We start from the raw sequence: 25,500 nt of genomic DNA, 5'->3' as shown, positions 1-25,500 counted from the left end.
GATTCCCCGCGCCTTTTTCCATTCACGTTTCCCCGTGCTTCCCGGCTCAGACCGCCCTGCTTCTTTATTCTTCATTTTATAAATATACCTGAGCTCCTTGCCTTCTGGGAGGTGGATTTGAGACTTGTTCACCCATCTCCTCACTTGGCTGCCTGGCGAATAAACCCTCTCTTTGCTGCAAACCTTGGGGTCTCAGCATTCTGGCTTGCTGCACATCAGGCAAAACGAACCTGGTTCGGTAACTTTGTTATTGTTGTTTTAATTTACTCGTTCACTTACTTGGTTCATTCGTTTGTTTTTGTAATGGTTTCTTGTGTGTTTCCTCCATAAGGAAAGAGATCTGCTGTGTTCAGTGCTGTGTTCCTCAACCTAGTACAGTGCCTGATACTAACTGCTCACAAATGCATCTGTGTCTTAGGGCTTAGTGTTTCCCAAACGATGCTGAAGACTGGTTGGTTCTACATAGTCTCACGTGTTGTCTCCAGGGAGATAAGAAGAGGAACAACGAGTGAGAAAGTTGGAAGTCCAGCTGATGTTCTCAAGGAAGGCAAAGAGCTGCTGTCACTCACAGTCAAGGAGGTAAGGATTCACCTTGCTGGGCTGTGCACCAGCAGGTGGGGATAACATCTCAGCAGTCTGACCCTCAACCTGACTCCAAGATCCCTCCTGAAAGGGCTTATTGGATTCACTAAGGAATACTCGGTATTGCTTGTGATTCACTGAGTTGTAACATTTCTTTTTCATAATATTTTGGATCCAGTTCTAAACTTTAAAATGAATTTAAGAATTAAATAACTTGGAAAATCGGGAAGAGAGAGCTAGTGCCTTCATCCCTAGGGCCAAATCTCTTTTATTACTCTTTTACAATCTATCACAGATCAGCAGGCATAGCAACAACAGTAAGAAGCCAATCAAAAGCCATGTGACCAATGTGTTTAAGAAAAATTAACCACAGGTGCTTGTCACAAAGTGATCATTTTTTTTTTATTTATAGGCTCAGGAAATGGTATGACTTAGCATTCAACTTGTCATTGGCTCAAGAATATTATCCCTTTGGCCCAGAAAAAGGAAACTCCGTGATCCCCATTTATACTCCACTGGTTATAAAGCACTAGAAAAGACAACACAAAAATGACAGTGTACGTTTGTCAACTCTTCCTTCCAGCCTTCTCCCTGCCCCACCACACGCCCAGACAACCTAGACAAGATACCATGAGCATGCTGCCTTCTCTTTGACCTGGCATATCGTTGCTTTTAAGAAACTTTGACTTTTAAAAGTTTGTTATTCCTGCTTAGCTGAAAAACTTCCCTAGACTTTACCAGCCTTAGGTCCAAAGGAGGTATTTATTAACATTAAGATCCCAAGTGTTGTTGCACCCACGTTTGGGGAGATAAACATTAATACTCTGGAAAGGGACACCTGTTTGGCAGTTGGTCTGTAGTCCATGGACTGATCCATGAGGCTCGTTCACTGTGAAGCTTGCTCTGCACTCTTCTTTTGCTCCCCCAGTTCTTCAAGCCAATGCCTGAGACGTGCCTGTCATGGATGTCCGCCTTGAGGACACCAGAATCCTTTCAAGTGGGCCATCTGCCCATGCTCCCAAGCTGCCAGTTGATGGTGGTGCCACAGCGGTGTCACGCCCCATGCACAGAGAGCAGAATGTCTCTCTTCCCTTCTCTGTGTTAGGTGTGCTCCCCGACCACCAACAGAGCGTCTCCTGTACCCCACTGTCCCAGAATCCTCCCTCCACCAACTGGCCGCATCTGATTCTGTCTGCAGACTCTGTCTCCGCTGGACTCTAATTTATTCCCATTCCTTTCCCCAGCTTCTTCAAAGGTGGCATCCCTCTCCCCACCACCTGCACAGTGCAAATCAACTGCTACAATCAAATAAGTGGAAGGCACCAGCTCTATCAGCTTATCAGAAATGTCCTAGTAGCTCTGAAACCCAGCTCTGTGTACAGTTGAAACCTTCACTAAAATTTATTCCATAAACTCAGTTTTTAGAGCAGCACTGTCCAATAGGAACAGAACACAACCGCAAGTGCAAGCTACCTGTCATTTAAAATTTAGTAGCCACATTAAAGAAAAGAAAAAGAAACAAGTAATTTTAGTTACTTAATTTATTTAACCAAATACATGCAAAATAATCTCTCCAATAATCAAAATGAAAAATTATTAATGAAATATTTTACGTTAGCTTATTCATACAGAGTCTTCAAAATCAGCATGTATTTTATATTTACAGCACAACTCAATTTCACGCTGCAAGTCCTCAATAGTCACATGTGGCTAGTGGCTACCATATTGGGCCACTCGTTTAGAGCACAGGAAAGGATTTTGGAAATCATGCTGTGTGATTTCCTTATCTTGCAAGTGAGACTTTAAAAGGTGACACGATTAACAACAAGTCATACAGCTAACCAGTAGCAGAGACAGTGCTAGAACACTGAGGTCCTGATATTCAATCACATGCATTTTTATTCATTTAATGCTGCTTATCTTAAATTTAAGCCACTCTGCTGCTAAAACATACCCATCTAAAAAATAACCAAGAATGTGCTGAAGTAATCTGAACAGCTGTTTTTATTGGTCTATAAGAGATTTGGTTTTCTCCAATTGAGTAAAATCTTCCTTGCAATTGGTTTTTTGATAATTCCCTGAATTAGATCAATTAAAATCATTCTAATTTTTAAACTGAAACATGACTAAATTTTTCAAATAAAAATTTTGGCAAAAAAGGAGAATGAGGGGTAACATATATCCAGCCCTTAACTGGGTGCTAAGCTATGTGCTATGTGCTAAACGGTGCTCAGCAATTTTCAGCATCATCTCATGTAATCTGTGCAGCAATTCGCATGGAGACAATTATCTATTTTAAAGATGAGGTAATTGAAGCCTAGTGAGAATAAGTAATTAGCCTGGGTCAAAAAGCTAATTAATGACAACCAAAAAATCATATGGCCAGTGAGTAATCCTCTCAGTCAGTCAGGAACAAAACTTAAACCTTGGCCCTGGCTCCCAAGCCTGTGCTCTTTTACACCACCACTCAGCCCCCATGATTATTTAGCTGCCTGTGGACTTGAGATACATGGGACATTTTCTGTGATGCAGATCCAAAGGCTGAGTGTTTCCACTGGGTCTTATCTACTGTTTCACTAGGGACAAACATTTCCCATGGAATCAACTCATTCCATGTTCCACTGAGATCAGTTGTAATTCCAGCTCTTGGCCTATTTTGCGGTAGGCTACTTTTCACCTGCTGTTGGGTTATTCCATCGTATTCCACTACGAATGTATTTATTAATTCTGAGGTCAATGACCTAAGCACCTTACCCTTCAGACATGTTCATCTATCGTCTTTTTCAGGGTTATCCTCACATCATGCATCACAGTATGACATTCACATAAAATGTCTCTTAATTAATGTCATTCAGTTTGACCTGCCTTAACACATAGAATCATTTCTAAAAATTTATAAATGAATCCATTTCTCCCATTTACTTCCATTATCAAGTCATATGGGAAAATATTTGATCCCAAAAGAAAAAAAGCACTTTAGGATTTTAATATTCACTTCAGTCATACTCTCTGCTCCTGTTGGCTCACGGTCCTGTCCTTATGTATTTAGCCCATTTATATTATTCCTGCAAAATACTAGCCATGCCTATAGGGTCTTACCCTCTAATTTATAAGCACATCAGCATTACAGATTGCTAATTCCATGCCTGGATTACTTGACAGAGCAAGTAAGCACGTATTAGAGAAAAAACAAAGCAGGATTTTTTTTTTTTTTTCCAGAAAGAAGCATCTTCTAAATGACTTTCAGGAGTCAGAAAGCATGACTTCAGCATGTATGAAAGTTTAGTGTTTTAAGAGTAATATTGTTTTTACTTAAAATTAGATACTGGGGATCACCATGATATTTTCAGTGTTCCATTTGTAAAAATGATAAGGCCCTGACAAATTCTCATTTCAATGGTGTTCTCAATTTCTTCCCAGAGTTTAGATGTATGGTCAAGCAGAAAAAATAATTAAACCACAGCTACAAATATTTGGAACGCCATAGGAACAAGGGTGACAACCATGGCTGTTATCGAGCACTAACTATGTGCCAGGTTTGGTGCTATGATCTCTGCAAGATCTATCTCTTTTAATCCCAAGTAGAAAGTTTATGGAGTAGGACTCTTACTATCCCCGTTTTTTAGAGATGAGAAGCACAAGGTTTTGAGAGGTTGAATCATTTCCATAAAGTCACATGGCAAATGTTAATTTTTGCCTGTTTTAAATGAGCATGAACATTACCATATTTGGGAATGTTTGACTGATAAACAAAGAATCAAGGCATAACTGCTGAATAAAAGAACAAATGATTAACAAAATGAATAACATTTTGGTGCCTCCTAACCTACAGTATTGAGGAGAAGCAAAAGATACCTTGGTGTGGCTCCATTTGGACACATTCTCGCTGTTATCGCAGGCCAGCGCTGAGCCCTGAGCCCAGCTGGGCCAATCAGATACATAGGAATGAAACCAGTGCTAAGTGAGAAGAAGCCGGCTATGATTACACAGCATCTAGATGCAGAAGATTCAAAGATTTTCCAAAGATCTCAGCAGTTGTATTAGCCAATTTTCTGTTTTAGTTGCAAATATTGTATTCCTGTTTTCAGTAAAAAAAAACACTACAGCACAGAGAGTAAAGCTGGGGAGTTCTTTCTTTTGATCCAGGGCTCTGTTGAACACAGCCTCAAGCTCCTCCCCAGGACCTGAGCTGAACGTAACTCACAGACGCTCCAAATTCTGATCCACAGTGTTTCCACTACTGCAATGGGCAGATCACCTAATTTGCGCCTGCCTCCTTTTCTTTCTGTATAAAAGGAGCACAGTTATACACTATGGCAACGGGGATCATAAAGTTAGAAATTTGCTTTCCCTTTGAAGATCAAGGCATACAAAATAGTTATTAATAATTATCTGGCAAATTGGTGAATGTGTTTTCCTGTCTGAAGCACTAAATGATCTCTTAATTACTCTTTACAGTTCATCCTCGTCACGCACTTCAGTATAATGTGTTGGCTGGTGAGGAATATTTTTGTTTACAAATGAAGGCTAACACAGAAGAGGGACTGTAATGATGGGGTCTTATACTGTCCAGACCTTTTAAATTCACTTTTATCCACAGGTAAGAGCCTGCTCTTAATAATGGCTTTGGTGTTGAGGAAGTAATCAATGAACCTAATCAGTTATTCTCTGGTGGTTGATGGAGAGTTACAATTTTAGAGTTTTACAAGGAGCATGGGTATTCTAATCCACTTTTAAGATGGTATTTGCCCCTTAAAACTCTTGCTGAAGTCTTCAGATGGTCAGCTGGGGATTTCAGAACCTATATCACCTTCTGAATTTAACCTGGATACATTTGGATGTCATGATACACTTGACATGATCAATTACTAATTTGCTATGTTATGGAATATTCTATGACATCATTTGATTTAGGGAGTTTCTGTTAGTTTACATATGATGGACAATGAGTGATCCAGAAAGAATCTGATTGGTATCCCACCAGCAATGAGTAAGATGCCAAGGTTATGCATCCAGGCTTTTCTTTTGATGGTAACCTGAGAAATATGAACCTCATCAACAGCAGCAACACAGAAATTAAACTTCCAGTAAAATACCAAGGACTCTGATATTCGTTGAATTGATAAATAATTTTGAGTCTGTTGCTTTTAATAACAAATAAAAACATAAATACAATAACTTTGACCAAAGTTTTAGTAAATCAAATAAAATAGGAAAAAAACATTAATTTCCCAGGTGGCAATTTGTATTGGGTATCATATGTGGATGATCCTTAATTTGATTCAGCATGTGAAACTTGACTTCCAAAAACAAGATTAAAAAAAATGAGATGGTTCCTAAAAAGTTTTTATATAGCCATAAGCAAAACAGTATCAAGAGAAAATTTAGTGACATTTAAGGCTAATTGCTCTGAATCAGGAAAGTAATAGAAAGTAATATAATTGTATCAGCAAATTGACCAAAACTGTCTTCAAATGTATATGTGTTGAGTTAAAAGTCCATACAAACTAATGCTTTTGCATAAATATGTGTTCTGAAAGGACCCAAATTTAAAGTTAATATTTAATCTTTAATCAACCTAAATGTACAACAGTAGAATAAACTAATTATGCTGTATTAATATAAAAAAATATTTTGTAGCCATTAAAAAATGTCCTGAAGTAATCTTTATGATGTGGGAAAAAGTTAAATAAGAAATGTTAAATAAGAAGGATAAAGACTAAATATATCTTATGATCCAAAATATTTTATTGAGTCTGTATGTGTGTGTGAATCTGAGAAAAAAATACACCAAAATGTTAACAGAAGTTATTCTGGGTGGTGGAATTATAGGTTCTTTTGCTTTTTTAATTCTATTAAAAATTTCTAAATTTGCTGTAATGAACATGTACCACTATTATAAATTTTTAAATGACCAAGGATTTGTATGAAAACTTCTTGGTGTGTATGAAATAGATGTGTGTTATATAATACCTAAGTTCCCAGAAGAGGTCAAGTATTTCATGTATACATTGTTCCATTGTTCATAATTACTAAGTCACCAAGACCCATTCTGGTAAAGGCAGCTGGACCATCCAAGGCAATCCATTACAAGAGAACTTTGAGAAAAAGAAACCTCATATAGGGCCTTGAGAAATCTTGTCACCATCATATAATGCTGTTTCCTTCTTGCAGGAAGTAGATGTGAACAAAGGCTATGACTACAGTTTATTTTTTAAAATATTCTTAGGTCTCAATGTGTCTTCTAAAAAATCAAGTGCGTATCTGAGTTGAGAGCTGAGAACATCTGCCCATCCCATTCTTAAGTCTCTTATTTTTGAAGCCTGCTTACTTACTCTTTTAATATATATTTCTTTACAAATGAATTGTGAAAACACTTTTTTACTTTTGTGAACCAAACAAGGCAAAAGAAAGTTGTAACTGGATATTATCCAGGTCCATATTTTTGACTCAAGGGAGGCAGTAAAGTCATCAGACTCCCATCTTACCCACATTGCATTGGATTCCCTCTGCTAAAACACTCCCTTGTTTTTTTCCACAGGAACTTGGTTTTCCATTGTGGGCTAAACTCCTTTGTTTGCGTCCCATCTACTAAGCATGTGATGCCAACTCTGACGTCTAAGGTTATTTGTCCATCAAGATGTCCTAACTTTGGAAGAGAGCTGAAAAATGTAGAATAATAACTGGATTTTGTTGGACATTGCACTTAATAGAGAATAAGAGAAAGCAAATCTTTTTTCTGAATACTGATAGTGTACTATAATATCTGTGTCATTGAGAAGAAAGGGACAGTCTTGCCCTGAGTGGGAAGGTATCATTAATTTTGTTCAATCCTAAAACAGCTTTGCAAGTTCTAGTATCTAGTATTCTGGAAGATGATAGCAACTAAGGATATAGCAGGTAGGGCAGAAAGTGGTAGAGAAAATCTAGAGAGCAGGTGATACTTAAGATATATAATGTTTGATAAATGTTTGACACATAACGTTTGATAAATATTTAGTAAACAGATTAAGAGGTACTGGCCTCATTGTAGTTCCTGGTGGTCATGCACTCAGTGTGGTCCCAGTGTTTATTACAAACTCACTCCCCCACAATTTGCACATACGCTTCTGGGAAGGGTCTAGTAAAGCACTGAAATAGTCCAAGTTCCAATCAAGTTGACTAAATTAAAGTCCAGTCCAGAGAAGACGCTGGAGTATTAGGCAGGGAAACTGACACAAAATCTCTTCCTACTGACCCATCCACTGAGGAATGAAGATAGCAAAGGCTAAAACCCAAAGTCAATTAGGGAACCATACCTCACCATATATAGTAAGACGTGGGTCACCAGTACATTCCCATACCCGATGGACTCTGGCTCTGGTACTTGTAGGGACCCATCAGGATGAGAAAACACAGTTCAGGTCAAAGTTTGCTAATATAAACCTCTTGATATGGTTTAAACTATGTGTACCTCTCAGAAGCCCGAAGAGATAACCCATGAGATTTTTCTTCTAAAAAGCCCATTCCTTTTCATACTGAATCCAGAAGCAAATAAAAAGGTTTTGGGTGTATATTTGTGGGGACCATGGATGGGGAGACAGAATGAAAAGGGAAAGCAAGATGTTAATTTCCAAAAAAAAAAAAAGAGTTAACGAATGATTGCAATGAATACTTTATAAAGATATTTCTGAACTTAGAAGAAAAAAGAGGGTGAAATATTCCTGTTTCCAGGCTAAGAAAACTAAGCCAGAAGATATGTATAAAATGAAAGTCCATATGAGTAAAAGGTTTTTAAATTAACCCAACGAGTAAGCCAGTAATCCATACTTCTCCATCACACACAATTTTAAACTCAATTTGTTAAAGAAAATGTGAGGGGACTGGCTCAGGGGAGAAAGTGGTGGTGCAGAAACAAATCCCTAATTTGGAATAAGGTAGAGATCCTTCTTTTTTTACTAGGACTGGTGATGCCTTGATTGACCTGCGTGACCTTGATAATCCACCTGGTTTAGAACAGGGAAGTAGCAACTCTCCATGTTTGTTCTCTGGGCCTTCACATAAGTCACTGCTTTTGAACAGTATGGTGAGGAATACTTCTGGGCCTCCAGAATATCCATGAAAATTACTGGCCTCCAGCAGCTGCAGCTGTTCAAAATAAATAAATAAATAAATAAATAAATAAAGAGACAGAGAAAGAAGATAAAGAAGAGGTAAATGAAAATTTCAGTGTGCTTAATGGTTCTGAATGAGGTGGCCTGAAATCTATACCTTCAAATGTGTTCCATGTTGCTATAGTATTTGTTGCCAAATATTTCTATATTTTACAAAATCCTCACAAATTCTAAAGACAGGAGAATAAAAGTTCTGCTCGTTTTGAAATGTTTATTCATTCATTACTGCTTATGTAATTAGTATAGAAATTTGTTCATTTCAAATTTTTCCAGTAAAAATTGTCCAGTAGATAATTAGTAGGTATTTATTGAGTGACTGATATATAAAGTCCTATATTAAGCCCTGAGGAAACAACGATAAATAAGATATAGTCTTTGCCTTCACAAAGGTTATACATATTTTTAACAAATTATGGGAAAATATCAGATAAATTAGCATGCAATAACATTATATTATTTAAAACAAAGATAATAATATGCCTTAACTAGAATTCAGATCTTAGAAGTCAGAATATTTCATTCACTATTCTAAATACTAATTTGATAATATTAAGTTATAGTCCCAATCTAGAGCAAATACAAAAGCACTGCAGATATGTGTGACATACATGCTTCCAACTATGTGATGTCCACAAGAGACTCACTTCAGCTTTAAGGACATACATAGACTGCAAGTGAAGGGATGGAAAAAGATATTTTATGCAGATGGAAACCAAAAGCATGGATAGCTCTACTTATATCACACAAAACCAAAAACTGTAACAAGAGACAAAAAAGGTCATTATGTAATGATTGAAGAAGACACAAACAAATTTCTTTAATAAATGATTGAAGAAGACACAAATGAATAGAAAGATACTCTGTGTTAATGATTGGAAGAATTAATATTGTGAAAATGCCCATACTGCCCAAAGCAATCTGCAAACTCAATGCAATCCCTATCAGAATTCCAATCGCATTTTTCTCAGTAATAGGAAAAAAATCCTAAAATTCATACAGAACCACAAAAGTCCCCAAATAACCAAAGCAATTTTGAGAAAGAACAAAGCTAGAGGCATCACACTTCCTCATTTCAAATTATATTACAAAGCTGTAGTAATCCAAACTATATGATATTTGCATAAAAATAGACACAAAGATCAATGCAACAGAATAGAGAGCCCAAAATAAACACATGCATATATGGTCAATTAATTTTTGACAAAACATCAAGAATATTCAATGGAAAATGGATAATCTCAATGATGGTGGAAAAACTAGACATCCACATGGAAAAGAATTAAACTTATACCATACACAAAAATCAAGTCAAAATGATTCAAGACTTGAATATAAGACCTTAAAGCATAAAACTCCTAGAAGAAAACTTAGAGGAAAAGCTCTTGACATTTATCCTGGCAATGATTTTTTGGATTTGACACCAATAGCAAAGGCAGCAAAAGCAAAAAGAAACAAATGGGAGTACATTAAACCAAAAAACTTATGTACAGCAAAGGAAACCATAAATAAAATGAACAGGCAACCTAGAGAATGGAAGAAAATATTTGTAAACCACATATCCGATAAGGGGTTAATATCCAAAATATATTAGGAACTTATATAACTCAATAGCAAAATAATAATAATAATAACCTAATTTAAAAATGGGCAAAGGATCTGAATAGACATTTTTCCAAAGAAGACATGCAAATGGCCAATAGGTACATGAAAAGGTGCTTAACATCACTAGTCATCAAGAAAACACAAATCAAAATCACAATGAGGTATCACCTTACACATGTTAAAATGTCTATTATCAAAAAGGCAAGAGATGGCAAATGCTGATGAGGATGGGAAGAAAGGGTACGCTGTGCACTGTTGGTGGGAATATAAATTGGTGCAGTCACAATGGAAAACAGTATGGAGGTTCTGCAAGAAACTGAAAACAGAACTACCATGTGATCCAGCAATCCCACTTCTGGATTGATATGCAAAGGAAATGAAGTCATTCATTTGTATTCCTATGTTCATTGCATCATTATTCACAACAGCCAAGGTATGAAAACAACCTAAGTGTCCATCTATGGACGAATGGATAAAGAAGATGTGGTGTGTGTGTATACACACACACACACTATAGAATATTATTCAGCCTTATAAAAGAAAGAAGTATCACCATTTGTGACAATATGGACAAACCTGGAGGGCATTATGTTAAGTGAAGTAAGCCAGACAGAGAAAGACAAACATGTCATGGTATCACTTATATGTGGAAGCTTTAACAATAGAGTGGAACTCATAGAAACAGAGTAAAATGATGGTTGCCAGAGATACGAGGTTGGGGAAATTGGGAGAGGTTAGTAAAAGGGTACAAAACTTTCAGATATAAGATGAATATCATCTGAGGATCTAATGTACAACATAGCGACTATAGTTGGTAACACTGTCTTGTATAATTGAAATGTGCTAAAAAAGTAGAATTTATGCATTCTCACCAAAAAAAAAAAAAGGTAAATATGTGAGGTGATGGATGTGTTAATTAACTGGAGGTGGGAATACTTTCATAATGTATGTGTATATCAAATGATCACATTGTACACTTCAAATGTGTTACAATTTTATTTGTCAATTATATCTCAATAGAGCTGAAAAAAAATTAATGCAGTTAAGAAACAAGTAGCTTAATGACAAAAAAAAAAAAACTAAGACAAATATAATCCAAGGACACGACATTAGAAGTTGCCGCATCCACTTTTGCTGCCGTAAAGGTCAGCCAACATAAAAGGAGTGTAGTGCTGAAAGAACCACAGAGAAATGGGGTTCAATCCTGATTGCTTCTAAACTTGGGGTAAAATGTGACCAGAAGATTTACATACCACTCTTCTGTTCATTTGTGTGAACCAATAAATTTTTCTACTTAAACTAATTTGGGTTGAGTTTTTCAAATTATTATTATTATTATTACTTACAGGGGGAAAAAAGGCCGCACTAATATAAAGAGTTGTAGAGTTGGGAATGAGGGAAGAGTTGGAAAAGATTTTTATTGAACTTCTTAGGCATCACTTTTCCATGTACAAGGCAAAACATATCAGTAATTTTGGCAAATGAGAGTATGCCTTATTCTAATAGTTTAAAAACTAAAGAGGTTAAAAAGTAAGAGAGGTTAACGAATTAGAGAAGGCTCTGGAAAAGCAACAGTGGTGAGCCTAGAGGATACTACTAGCATCTTCCCAGGGTATCCATCTATGTATAAAAATGGTCAAAATGGGCAGGAGAGATTATGCATCTGTATCTGCTATTTGTATGACTATGTATATGGATGTTTTCTTCATCGTCCGTCAATTTGCAAGATCCCTTTTCTATCACTACTGCTACTTTTATATTCCTGAATTTTTCTTTCTCTTTTCTTTCTCCCACTGGAAAACAACCAAACCCCCTGGATATGATGCCTGAAAAGGGCTAAAAAGGCGGACAGTAAAGAGTATGGGGTGACTTGCTGGGGCAGTAATGCTCCTCTGCATCAAATGCCCCATTTTGAGAGGAAAAAGAGGAAGAGGATACTGTTTGTAGGGGAGAAAGAATGCAAACGTAACATAGCTCAAACCTGCTCGTGCAGCTGCCATTTTCTTGTTTCGCAGTTTGTTCTCCAAAGCTTGCTACATAATAAAAAATAGTAGAGAGGAAGAACATGAGATTTCCTGGTGTTTTCTACTACTTGACATTAATAAAGACAAATATTTCTCTGAAATAAATTGTATCCTACCTGTTTCATCTTCTTTTTTAGATCCAGGTTTGCTGCCTTCTGGCCCTTTGCAGTAGCATTGAGATAATAGATAGTCAAACTAAATTTAAAAAAAATAAAATAAAATTTATGGTATTTTTCAGTTCCTCAAGATTCTTCTTAAATTTACATTAACTAAATCATATAATATCGGCACTGGAGTGACTTTCAGATATTTTCTACTCTGAACCTCTTTTGTAGATAAAAGCCTGAAGTACAGAGAGATGAAGAAGTACATTCAGAATTACACAGCGACCAGGGTGGACCTGGGAAGTTGGACCCCCCAAGGCTCCTCCTCCACAGCCCAGGGCTCTGTCTGATGTTCCTCACTGCCTAATTTTAGGTTCTTCTTGGAAATGTATTAACATCACTTTAAATTATAATTGAAAACACCATTTCAAATCGATACCAATGGCATCCAAGAGAACAGAAAATCTCTTGAAGCTTAGGGAATGTGTAGAGTAAAAAGGAAACTGACTTTCCACTTTAAATTCCTTCCTTTGGCTTTTACAACTAAGACTATCATCCTCATAGTCATAGGTAATTAACATGGCTTTTTTTTCATCCACAGAATGTATTGTTTGCGTTTCTCTCTCCTTCAAAAGAAACTATTTCATAAAAGAATAGTCCTGGCATTTAAGTGACATTTACATTTCTAAAAAGAGCAAATTCCAGCCGAACATTTTTGCAAAAATAAACATGTTCATCTTCACTTAAAGCAAAACAAAGAAAAAATGAGGTTAAAAAAAAAATGTAACTGGCATTGATCGCCCTTTATTGCAAATAACTGGTTACTGAACACATTTCCCCTACTCACCAACATGCCAGATCATAACCTTTATGAGCCATCTGCTGCTAGCAACAAGATTATTGATATCATTTCCACTGGGTTTATTTCTTATACAAGTGATAGGATTTTGAATGAAATTACATACATGAAAGCATCTGGTGTAATATCTGGCATGAATTAGGTGTTCAATAAATATGGTGTGTCTGTGTATTGTAAGGGTTTTCTTACAAAAGTGCCTGGATTTGGAGGAAGAACTCAAAGACCTCAGAAGTCATTTGCAATTCTGTAATTCTCTATTTATCCATCACTTGTTTTCTACTTTGAGATGCACCTTCAATGAGTATTCTTCACAGATCATTTTTTAGTCTCCAAAGGAATGAAACCGCCTGCAGGGAACTAGCTCAAACTCTACTCAGTTACCCAAAAACCAACCAAGCTGATTTAATATGATTCATTGGGGAAATTCAAAATGCTTGTAAACATTCTCTAATTAAAGGTAATAAAAAGCCAAGCCAACTGTATGGGTACCATAAAGTGTTGAAGATGAGACCTCAGTATTTGAAAAATCAAATCAGTAATAAGCTGAATTTCGGGTTTTAAATCAGAACATCAGAACTAAAATCATCCTTGTGGGACATCTATTTGACCTTATATCATGCCAGTTTCCCTCTAGACAGTCTATATCAGGGGTTGTCAAACTATGGTCTCTGGGGCAAACCTGACTCTCAGCCTGTTGTGTATGGCCCATGAACTAAGATTGGTTTTTACATTTTAAAATAGTTACATAAGTACTTACATAATATCCTCAATTTTGTCTCTTGGACCACAAAGCCTGAAGTAACTACTATATGGCCCTTTAAGGAAAAAGTGTGCCAGCCCTGGGTGTAGACCATCTCTGACAAGTGGCTTCCAATTCTTCTGAGCATTTCCACTCAGCCTGAATTCAGTGTTTGGTGCTGTAAATGAGTAGGTGGGAAATAAGTGGTGGGGAATAAAAAGACATGGGTTTGAATTTACCTATTAGCTATTTGATTTGGGGCAGATCTTCCATGTGCTTTCAATAATATGATTAATGAGGCCAACTTCTTAAGGTTATTGTGGAAATGAAATGAGTTAATATATGGATCATGCCTGGAACAAAAGCAGTGTTCATTCCTCTTCCATACCCCTGGGACAGCTTATTAAATCTTTAATTAGTGGCATTAGAACAATGTTGCTCCTTTGCTTAAAAATAAATCTCTCTCAATAAGTTAAGAATATAGTCATAAAATCTGACATTGTTTTGAGTGTGTGTGTTTTAAAACAAGACCTCCTTTTTACCACGAAAAGGCCTTGACTTCTAAAAGCCATGCTCTCAAAAGCCACTATATCGTAAAAACACTAAGAAGGAAAATCACTTCCAGGGCCATCTGGTGAAACAGGCTGCATCCAGCAAGTCATTTTCTAACACATCTGCACCAGAGATTTACTATCAGATTCTTAATGGCACCCCATGATCAAGGTTCTGTACTACATAAAATAATCTGTTTTACTATTTAATTATCCCTACAGGCTTTTAGCTCTCCCTCAAAGAAGGCATCATGGTATAAAGGGGTGAGTGTTGGATTTACTGTCAAAGCCCTATTATTGTCATTTTTGATGTATTCTCACTGAGGGAAAAATCCCTTCCCTCCTCCAAGTCATTTTCTTAATTTATAAACTTGAAGATGACACCTGCCCTCGCTGATGTGGCTTGTGACCATGACCATCACAGAGACGATCCTAACAACTTGGCCCAGAACCCAGTTCATTTACTTAAACCACTGGGATTTCTCTCCCAATCTCTCCCTGAGATGTCCTAGTTTTACCTTTATTTAAACAAATCCAACCCTTTGTGTCAGCTTTGTTCCACTCAAGTGTCCACGAGGGTGACTTCATACTTGCCCTCCTTGACTGAGATCAGTGGCAGTTCTAGACTTTTTATTTAGGAGGGCCTTGAGGTTTGGAAGGAAGGACTGGGGCACTTTTTGTAGCTCTTCCATAGGAAGCATATATATATTTTTTTTGCTTAGAATGTAAGTTTACCTGTGGTGGCCAAGACTCAGAAACCAATGAAAGTAATATGGGAACAAAAGCCCCCTCTCAAGTTCCCCTTTGGATATCATCTCTGACTTTGAAAGGATAGACTAAGTGACCTTTCCAAGACCCTTCTGGTCCTCTGATTCTATCATCGTGGGCAGACATAGTTATTAATGGCCTTCTAGGAACAAGGACAGGGTAATTTTTAAGACCCCTTAAGCCTTTAGCCCTGAAATATAGCCTATAGGGCCCTCAAGGGGAATATTAACTTAGAGGCTCATCATTTCTGTGTATTCACAGCCATATGCTTTATGGAAAAAAGGCGGAGGTCAGGGGGGTGGGGAGGAAGCTTGATGTGCTGATTAGATTTAGTGTTTATGTTTCCCTTGCTGTAGCTGTTTACTGATAATTATTTTGGTTACTTGGGAACAAATCTTATAATCCTAGGCAGGCAAAGACAGATGCAGATGGCTGTAAATTACATGCAATAGGATCAGAATATGGCTCATGAATTTTAGCCTCTCACCACCATGTAATCAGTGCTGAATTGGTTAGGTTACAGCACAACCCCTGGGGAGAAAGAGAATTGAAAATGCTGAAACTTAAAAGGCGCAGGAAGAACATTACAAAGGCTCTTTCTATGAGGAGGGAAAGCACATACACCATAACCAAAACAACAGCAATAACTAATCCAGGATTAGAAAGCTGTCTCAAGATCTTTGCCATCCAGCTTGGAAAATCATGTTCCAGTGTTTCTCCAATGACTTCAAACATCCTATTTTTGCCACTGAAAAAAAAAGGAGAGAAGTTCATTTAAAACAGATGTAAAAACCATGTTTATAGCAAGATGTAAAAACTATGTTTATAGCAAGAAAACTAGAAATTTTTCTCAAATACTGCCTAAGTACTCTTTCAGGTTAGAAATCTGATGTTTAGCTACAACTCCTGACACTTCGACCTCATATTGTCAACATATGGATAAGATATGAGAAATGTTATGCCAGCACAAACACATAGTCAAAGCAGTTAGGAAATTAACCACAGCATTAGGAGAAGATTTAAAAAAAATTTTTTTTTGGAGTATAGATGATTTACAGTGCTGTGTTAGCTTCAGGTGTACTGCAAAGTGAATCGGTTATACATATACATATATCCACTCTTTTTAAGATTCCTTTCCCATAGAGGTCATTATGGAATATTGAGTAGAATTCCCTGTGCTATACAGTAAGTCCTTATTAGTTATCTATTTTATATATAGCAGTGTATATGTCAATCCCAATCTCCCAATTTATCCCTCCCCTCCAGGAGAAGATTTTTTAAAGCTATACTTCTAAGATTTGGGTTACTTGAGAACAAATATATTATATAAAATATAAATATACCTTATATATGTATGAAAATATATTTTATAAATAGCTTGTAAGTCTACTCCTCAGCAGCTGTTCTTATATGAGAATACTTTCTTTGGGCTGAACAAATAGTGTGCTCAATTTTTTTAATTAGCCTTGGAAATGAGCATAAGGAATAGCTTAATGGAATAAAATCCACAAATAATCTAATATCTCTTTCCATGTTATAGCTTCTATCTCATTTTCCACCAGACCTCTTTCATATGAGCTATTAATAGGTAACTGCACTGAATGCTGAACCCTTTCTCTCTCAGTATTTCTTCTGGACGGGCCCTAATGAGTACCAGCTAAGAACAGAAAATGGGAAGAGAAAGAAAACAAGCCTAAAAAGCAAAGGTCCTTAGTGAGTTTGTTCTCAGCCCCTATAAACTAGAGAAATGAGAGCAGGATGTCTGTCTTAACTTAGTATATAATATTCAGCATTATCAGGTAACACCCATCATGCCAAATTATTTTTTTCTGTATATACATATTGATTCTACTATGAAATGATGTAATTTTCAGAAAAGATATTACATTATTTATCAGCAATTTGTATGTATCATGAGAATAAAGGTTGGCATAACACTGAGTAAAATATTTTGGCTTCACTTTTGTTTTTTGACCTTTATACATTCTTAACTACTAATTGAATATGACCCACAAGTTCCAGATCAGATTTTTTTTCTCTCCAGTATCTTTTAATAGACTGAGAGTGACTTCAAGTATCTTATCAGGAGTCACTGGACTACAGAGGTATAAATTTTGCTTCACAAATTATAGATCTACACACTAATTAGCAAGACCTATGATACATAAGGGCGAATGAAGCTTACTGACAATTTAAGATTATATCAACCTATTACACTAAGGTTTCTTATTCCTCATCCATTCTAGCTGACCATGCTTCACCTTGACATATGGAATACAGCCAGAATGAGGAGACAGGCAAGGAGGATGAGAAAAAATGAGACAATCCACCCCCCCCTACTCCAGCCTCTAGGGCTGTGTTTGATGAATGTCAGAATGAGGGAACTGGAATTTTACAAAATCATCCCTACCCAGAAAGGTCTTCTTTGCATCCAGTATATGAGAAATGTGAAGTTATTAGTATCTCTGAGGATTCTTGGGTGCCTTTTCCAGGACAGGTCTCTTACCAGGAGTCCAGATCTTTTATTATACACAAACTATAGAAGCATCTACAAATCCTGGCACTCCCTTTTTCTGACAGGTGAACCAAAGTATGCCACTTCATCATATTCCCAGAAGTCCTTTCCAGCCTGTTGCGAGTATACAGCCAAGTGAAATGCTACTGAACTTAATCTATAGCTCTCTTGGGCATAGCTCTATCCACCCTAATTAGAATAGTCTATGTCTGTCTTTTCAGCCAGACCGAAAGGTCCACCTGGCCAGAATCAATGCCCAATGTACACCTATATCTCCTCTAGTGCTTAGTGCACAACAAACAGTCATTCTTCATTCATTAACTCAAATTACTGGCCAACACTCTACTGTGTTTTGACTCACAGAGATGAAAATATTCTGTCCCTAACCTCTAGAAGTCAGCTACACTATTAAGAAAAATCAACACATCAAGTGAGTAATGTAATAGCAGTGTCACGATATAATATAAACCTATACATATTTTATGATCTCAGTTATTTTTAAAATCTGTATAAGAAGATAACCAGAATACAAAATGCCAAAAAAATGTTGAGCGTTGTTATTTCAGGTCTTTGGTTAGTGTTTATTTTCATGCGATAATTTCTGGTTTTTCTAGGATAAATACATATTACCTTTGCAGTTAGATGAAAATACATGAAGTTATAATTACCATAATGTTAGCAGGGAGGTGTGTGAGAACCTAGAGAACTATAAATTGTTCAGAATTATTAGTGAGGGAGCTGTGGGAGAAACATCAAGTGTCAGGAAATGTGGTAGAGCAATTAGAAGAATTTTCTTCATCTGGACACCAAAGAAATAGTTTTTTAATTGTCAAACTGTTAAGGTAAATCCACTTAATAGCCTACTGGAATAATTTTCTGGAAAATTCACCCTCCCTAGCCAGTTCTTATGAAACCAGAACAAGCTAGACTATCTCATCAAATTGCTTTGCAGAATGGGTCTTCTAAGGTATTGTAGCCACCTTACCTGAAAACATACATGCACCTGGGAGAGCCTGGCCATTACTGTGCTGTCCCCATTAACCTACCTCAAATGCATGTTTACCAATTTGCTGCCCACCCAGGTGACAACTAGGGTCAGATACACTTCACTAGGCAGGCTGGTCAAACCACCTCAAACTCAGGGTCCAAAAGGATGGTAAGTCATGAGTCTCCTACTAATATATCCTTTCTCACCTCACTACCAAGGCAGAACAATGCTTTAAACCTTAAAATCTAGGGAATAAACCAAGTATTCTTCTGCTCCAGGAACAACAGACTATCTAAATAGGACAGAGATACCCCTTTCCCAATACTCTACTGAAAATATTTAAATTTCCTTGATCTCAAAATAGTGATATACATGCTGCTCATCTGCCAAAGTTTGCCAATTAGGAAACCGTTGGTCAAAGTCAGATACTATGCATTAGATACAGACTAAGTTTTATTCATTAAAATCATAGTAACTCAGTGTGATTTAAAGAGAGGCAAAGGAGTTAGGATCCAAAAAGCTAAAATTGTGCAGTCATTGTATGTGACTAGCTCAATGATATTTTTAATATTAATGGACCTTTGTTACCACCACCCAGCTCCGTGTTGACCTTGTGGGGTTTCCCTGGCAGACAACTAAGTTCCTTTGATATGTTTTTCTGAGAAGGACCCACTTCCAATTAAAAAGTTAAAAGCACATCTAAAACTTATCCTGGATATTTAGTTGTGTGGGTAATTTGCAATTAACTAAAGTCTTTAGATGACTTGCCTCTTGAACTTCATACTCTTGAGCTTTATTAAGACCAATTGCTCTTTCAAAACTGTAGTTTCATATTTAGCCTCCAGATGTCACTGTCTGCATTATTTACTTCCCCCCACCTGGGTGGGGCAGGGGAACAGGACTTGTCAACTTCAGCTTCCTGAATACCTATGACAGAACTCCAGCTGTTTTTGCTCAATCAGTAGGCTTAACATTTTCTTTCTTTGTGTCCAGTAAAGCAGTTATACAGACTATTATTAGAATGAAAATGCTTCTTTTATACTTAAGTCTGTGGGCAAAGAATACTTTGACTTTAATTTAATAACTTGGGTCTGACAGCATGAAGGAGAAATTATACATGCCCACTATTGCATCATGCTTGTCATTCACATGGCTTTTTGTATTCACATTTTCTCACTGAAAAGCAGAAATAACTCAAATGCATGCTGATCAGTGACTCAACATGTAGAGATTCTTGGGGGGACTTGTGGTAGAATGAAATCTCCATCCTCCAGATCTGGAAACTTTGCTTTCTTGGTAAGTGTCACAGGGAACGCTGTCATAGAGAACTGTAGAAAAGTATATTTCTAAGTTGGATCAAAGAGCCTTCTTGACTCTTTATTACTGACTTGAGTGAGTTATTCTTGTTATTTGAGGAGAATATACATGAGGAACATCCTTAATTTTTTTCCTAGCATGTAGATTTGGATTATAAATGATGTGACCCTCTTTATATTCATTATTATCTAATAATGACCCCATTTTCTAGGTAGCTTGTGGAATAATCTTTCTTTTTTCCTTCTTCCCTCCCTCCCTTCCTTCCCTTTATTTTTTCAATTAGGTGGTTCATGTGAAAAATAACAATAGCTTCCAATGTTTGAATGAGATGACCTAGCACCAGGAAAATTTTCACATCCAGACTAGTGTAATCAAACCTTGCTCTTTGCTTTCTCCTTATATAGAAAGAGCTCAGATTCAGTGTACATATTCTACATGGACAGAGCCTGGAGCAGTTATTTTCCCTTTTATGATTGCCAAGTGAGAAAATATCAATAGATGGATCTTGCTTAAGAATTTCCATGTCACATAATGAGCCTGAATATCCAAAAGAGCTCCTTCCTACAGACCAAAATGTCACTGTTTGGGGGAAAAAAAACAGCTTATACAACGAGTGACCATTCCCATCTCCACCCCTGAAAGAAAACTTTGCCCAAAAGAAATTGCAAAGGCAAGAACCTGAAGGGGCCACAATCGAAAGATGGCGGGAGGGACACGATCATGTACAGGACGGGCATGGTGGACAAGAAGAGGATGAGCAAGAGCATTCCCAGGTAGAAGTTATTCGATCTGGAAGCTTTGAACACCCTGGCCTCGGGAACGTTGCAGCACATCACAGCCCAGCACTGGAAGTACATGGACGTGTGGAGCCGAAGGATATTGATGCCCGGGAGGCTGGGAGCGAAGAAGGAGCCCATCCTGGAAAGAGAAACAGAGCTCTGCTCACCATGGAGCTTCACTCCACAGCAAAGTCACACACTGCCTAGTTATTTTACATCACGCGTATTTGCCAAAGGCAGAAAATGTGTTGCCACTTTCAATCACATAAACCCTTCATGTTAATAAACTTAACTACTTCTATTTCCATCTCCTGTACACATTTTACCAGCTTCCCCATTATTGCAGATCCCGTGTACTTAAGTCTTTCACAGAAACTCTGCTGGTCGCTAACTATATCCACTTAGCATTAGTAAATTTAAACTACAACAGACCAAACAGTGTATTACATTTGTTCTACTTCTCTCTTCTACTTCTCAAAAAAATTTACTTTCCCCTAATATTCATATCATTGATTAATATATCTAAAAATTTAGCTTTAAAAAAAACTTGCCCAAAAAATTTTAAAAATTAAGAAATAAAAATTTAGCTTTTTTTATAATAAACCCTTAAAACCACCCATTATATTCAAATAAACTGCATATGTGCATTAATTATTTTGTCATAGCTAATTAATTTTTACTTAATGAAAGAGAAAATGTTAAAGTAAGTTTTTCTGATGTTATTTTCTATTTGGGGCTGTTACGGTATTTTAGAGCCAATGGGAATTATGTATTTGTGCCTAATAAGATACTATGTTTTGTTGATATTCAATTGCAAGCTTTATGTGTTTTGAAATGAAAATTTGACACATCCATTTAATTTAGTTTATCTGTTTACTTTCTTATTTTAGCTTGTCCAGGAAATCCACTGATCTGTACATGAGATTTTTAAAAAGTATTTTAAAATGCCACTTTTAAACAGGAACCATTTGGGTGAGGTCACTCTTACTTGATGGCTTCAGTGGTTATTTCAACAAAATAAATTTCAATTTTCTTTGATGAGAAAATCCATCAGCACCATAAAGCACCATAATGGCAATTTATTAATCCGAAACTCAAAAGAGGATACATGTACACTTATTTCAGAAGTATAAGCAGAATCCTATCTTTTAAACTGTCCCAAATATAATAAAACCTTCAGCAATTCTAGTTAGGGTTTACATGTTATATTTCCTGGTTATGTAGAATAATTTTTTAAATCAATCCAATGTAAATTTGGTATATTATGGAGAGCGGGGGGTTGAGTTAGATGAAGAAGTTAGTTTCGGCTATAATTGAACTTGTGCAATCCAGCATTAAACCATTTCACTGAAAAGTGCTAACCTGCTACAGTTTGTGTTGTGTTGTTGAAAGGTTTCCATACAACAGATCTGAAAAACATTTTAACATACTGAATTGACCATAGACTTTGTAGAAATTTAAACTATTAAAAAAATGGTATGTACTTTGGGGGATGATGATTTGTCCATGTAGGTTCATCAATTACAACAAAGGTACAGCGTGGTGGAAGATGTCAACAGTGGGAAAGGCTGTGCATGGGTGGGAGCAGGGGGTATATGGGAACTCTGTACTTTCCACTCAGTTTTGCTGTGAACCTATAACTTCTCCAAGATATAAAGTTCATTAGTTTTTTTTTAAATGAGGGTAAACTTTGGAACAATACTGTGTATCTTGGTTACAGGATAGCAAGAGAGAATCTGGAACCCCAGAAACATGAGCAAGTAAGTGAGTGACAGTCCCAGCTGAGGGGTCAGAATTACAAAGCACTAGATTATATTCCCAAATGCCAATGTTTGTAATGTAATATGCTTGCAGATGATTGTGCTTGCCCCCTTCTAAAAGTCAGGCTTGGCCATGTGATTTGTTTTGGCCAGTAAAATAGAGATAAAAATGAAGTGTCTCACTACGGGATGGAAACTTTAAGAGCGCTGGAGGGTTTTTTGTTCTCTTCTCTCTCTGCTCTGACCAGTGCTGTTCCAGATGGATCCTATTCTATCACAGTCTATGACTCCACAGCGAAAGTAACTAACAGGAGCACAGTCCTTTACCAACTCACATTGGACATACGGTGTAAATAAGAAATAAACTTTCCTTTTCTAAGCCACTAAGATTTGGGGGGTTGTATTTAATTGCTGCACAACCTAGTCTATCCTAAGATACAGTTTTGCCTAAAGCCACATATATGTGTACCTATACATAGGCATGTGTTGTTTATCTGTATGCACAGATATGTACACTCATATATGTAAGTGCATCTATAGATAAATAAATTTCAGAATTTCAAAATAAATATCACATAGGCATTTTGAACAAATGACTCAAGAACATTATCCTAGAAAAAGAGATCCCGGCACAGTGATATCTGAATCTTAAAGCTCATTCTGTCTTTGCCTGTGACTCACTAATCAGCTCAGCTCACTAAGTCCCTTACCCAGACCTGATCCCGTCATCTGTCAGTTGAAGATCATTGTAATACCTTAGGCTTATAAAATGCTTTTCTTCCAAGAAGATCAAAGCAAATGAAAGCTTCTTTTATTTAGCTCTCCTTATTGCTCCAGTGACACGGTATGTGTCAGGTAAATTATTCACATTTGATCAAGTGAGAAAATGAGGTAGCAGAAAGTGACAAGACTGGCAGGGAGATAGAGGAGACAGCATTGGAACAACGTCTAAACCCATCTTCTTTCACACTGTGTGTGCTCTGCCTCAGCTACATCCTGCTCTGATAGAGTAGAGATATGATATGCTTTCATCATTTAAAAATATGATTACAAAACCTACGCTATTTTAAAAATACGTGTGTAATATAGTTTTACTGATCATATCAGCCAATTCATAACAAAATGGATGTCACCTCTAATTGTTTGACTTTAATAACATCAGTGTAAATAACCTTCATTATTCAGAAACTCCTAAAGCAGTTATTGAATGTCTCCAGTCACAAACCAATAAAATTGAACACAAAATCTCCATCCTCTTTTGATCATTTCTGTAGCAAATGGCCATACTTAGGCATCAGATACTTATGCCTCATAAAATAGTGGATTATATGTGTGAGTACAAGGGAGCCTTCTAAACCTAGACTACACAGTCCCCACACCACATCCCTACCCTGTCACCAACTTCTTGGCAGTTAGGAAAACACCATTTGTACAAAGGGTTGACCTGAAGGAGAATAATAGTTATTCAATATTTTGCTTCTAGAACTCTGGGAAGTGTGTGAATATCTTAGTACACTCAAAAAACACAATCACTTTCTAAAGTCCTCTTCAAACTAACCAGAAGCAGTATTTGACCAATATCTGAAGGTTGAATACATAGAAAGTGATTGCATGCAAAGATTTTGATGATGGGTCTGCCCATGAGAAAACTGGAGAAGATTGTTTAGATATTTAAGAATTTCAATATGAACAACAGTGGACTAAATAGGTGCAAGATTACAAGTGAAACAAATCAGGACACAATTATAAGAGCTTTGCTGACAATGAAAACAAATTTCTAGGCCAATCTTTTGTCTTCACTATGAAAGAACAAGAAATAGACATGCAGCATATGTCTGCACAAATGGCGCCACGCCAGGCCTGAGGGATTTATGACACTCTGCATAAGAGCCGGGGAGTTTTAAAACTGATATAAGGCAGTGGTTTCTCATTACTCCAATAGCACTGTTAGCCATTTTCTGCCATGACAGCAGAATCCCCTACAGGAAATGAAAGATCTGGAAGCTGAGCCCTTTGCTATCTCTGGTGATAGTCACATGTTGAGCCACCTTGACTTTCCTCCCTGCTTGGAGAAGAAAGGATGCATTTCACTCCTTAATGACTCTCTGGACATATAAGCCATAACCTGTAAAATTTAGAAAGCAAGGGAACAGGAATCACGTTTTTAAACATACCTGACAATGGAGAGGAGGATCTTTTTATAGTGTTCTCTTCATATTGATTGACCTAGTGAGGCACAGGAATCTGACAGGCCCCAAGGCAGGAATGATGAGGCCCTTGACTGTGGTCTTTATATAACTGAAGCAAGATCATTTTAACTTTTGCAGAGAGGTTTGCTCTCACAAAGGTTTAACAATTCAGACTAGCTATGGTTGAAGGAGTTGAGTAAATATGAAGCTTGCACAAAAACTGACCCCAGTAACTAGTACTTGTACCTAGGACAATGGTGTGATTGGCACAATATTAGATCTGTGTCAATGGGATAAAGAAGCTCAGTTGTAACTGCTTGTGGGTTGGGGTGTTCTTAGTTAAGAGTGACAGATTTTCAAGATACACGGTCCACAGATGAATCTCCTGCTATGATTCAATTTTTAAAGTCAAAAATGGTTTCTACTGTATCAACTCATCTTAACCTGTCAAGGTTTACAGTGAAAATGCTTTCATTTAATAAAAGATATAACAATCCTTTGTACATTAAAAGAAATAATTCTGATGTGCAAATGGCCCCATGAAACAAATTACTAAATAAAGATCATATT

General features: G+C 36.9%; 1 protein-coding gene and 1 long non-coding RNA gene across 18 annotated transcripts in view; one reads left to right on the top strand and one right to left on the bottom strand.

The window, feature by feature from the left end:
- Positions 1-72: 72 nt before the first annotated feature.
- On the top strand, positions 73-5,174 carry LOC132367115 (uncharacterized). Of its 2 annotated transcripts, none has more exons than XR_009503685.1 (3): positions 73-233; positions 419-579; positions 5,041-5,174. It is a non-coding gene; the product is annotated as an uncharacterized LOC132367115 (long non-coding RNA). The 2 variants fall into 2 exon arrangements; XR_009503684.1 differs by having other exon boundaries at positions 73-238.
- The window catches only part of TMC1 (transmembrane channel like 1), a 395,885-nt gene continuing 374,268 nt past the window's right edge, over positions 3,884-25,500 (bottom strand). For 11 of the 16 annotated variants that reach the window (XM_059924903.1, XM_059924901.1, XM_059924900.1 and 8 more), the window contains 5 exons: positions 20,881-21,120; positions 16,007-16,130; positions 12,478-12,556; positions 12,319-12,370; positions 8,278-8,709 (listed from right to left, as the gene is read on the bottom strand). In XM_059924903.1, the coding sequence (XP_059780886.1) occupies positions 8,520-8,709; positions 12,319-12,370; positions 12,478-12,556; positions 16,007-16,130; positions 20,881-21,120 (685 nt within the window). In that variant the 3' untranslated portion in view covers positions 8,278-8,519. Of the gene's footprint in view, positions 4,868-8,277; positions 8,710-12,318; positions 12,371-12,477; positions 12,557-13,745; positions 14,242-16,004; positions 16,131-20,880; positions 21,121-25,500 lie in introns of those variants that run through there. The other 5 variants (XM_059924912.1, XM_059924913.1, XR_009503683.1 and 2 more) reach the window with 5 other exon arrangements.

The sequence above is a fragment of the Balaenoptera ricei genome, chromosome 6 (genome assembly GCF_028023285.1).
Source record: "Balaenoptera ricei isolate mBalRic1 chromosome 6, mBalRic1.hap2, whole genome shotgun sequence".
Classification (NCBI taxonomy): Eukaryota; Metazoa; Chordata; class Mammalia; order Artiodactyla; family Balaenopteridae; genus Balaenoptera; species Balaenoptera ricei.
The sequence above is the reverse complement of the archived record's forward strand: the minus strand, read 5'-3'. Positions and strand labels throughout refer to the sequence as shown.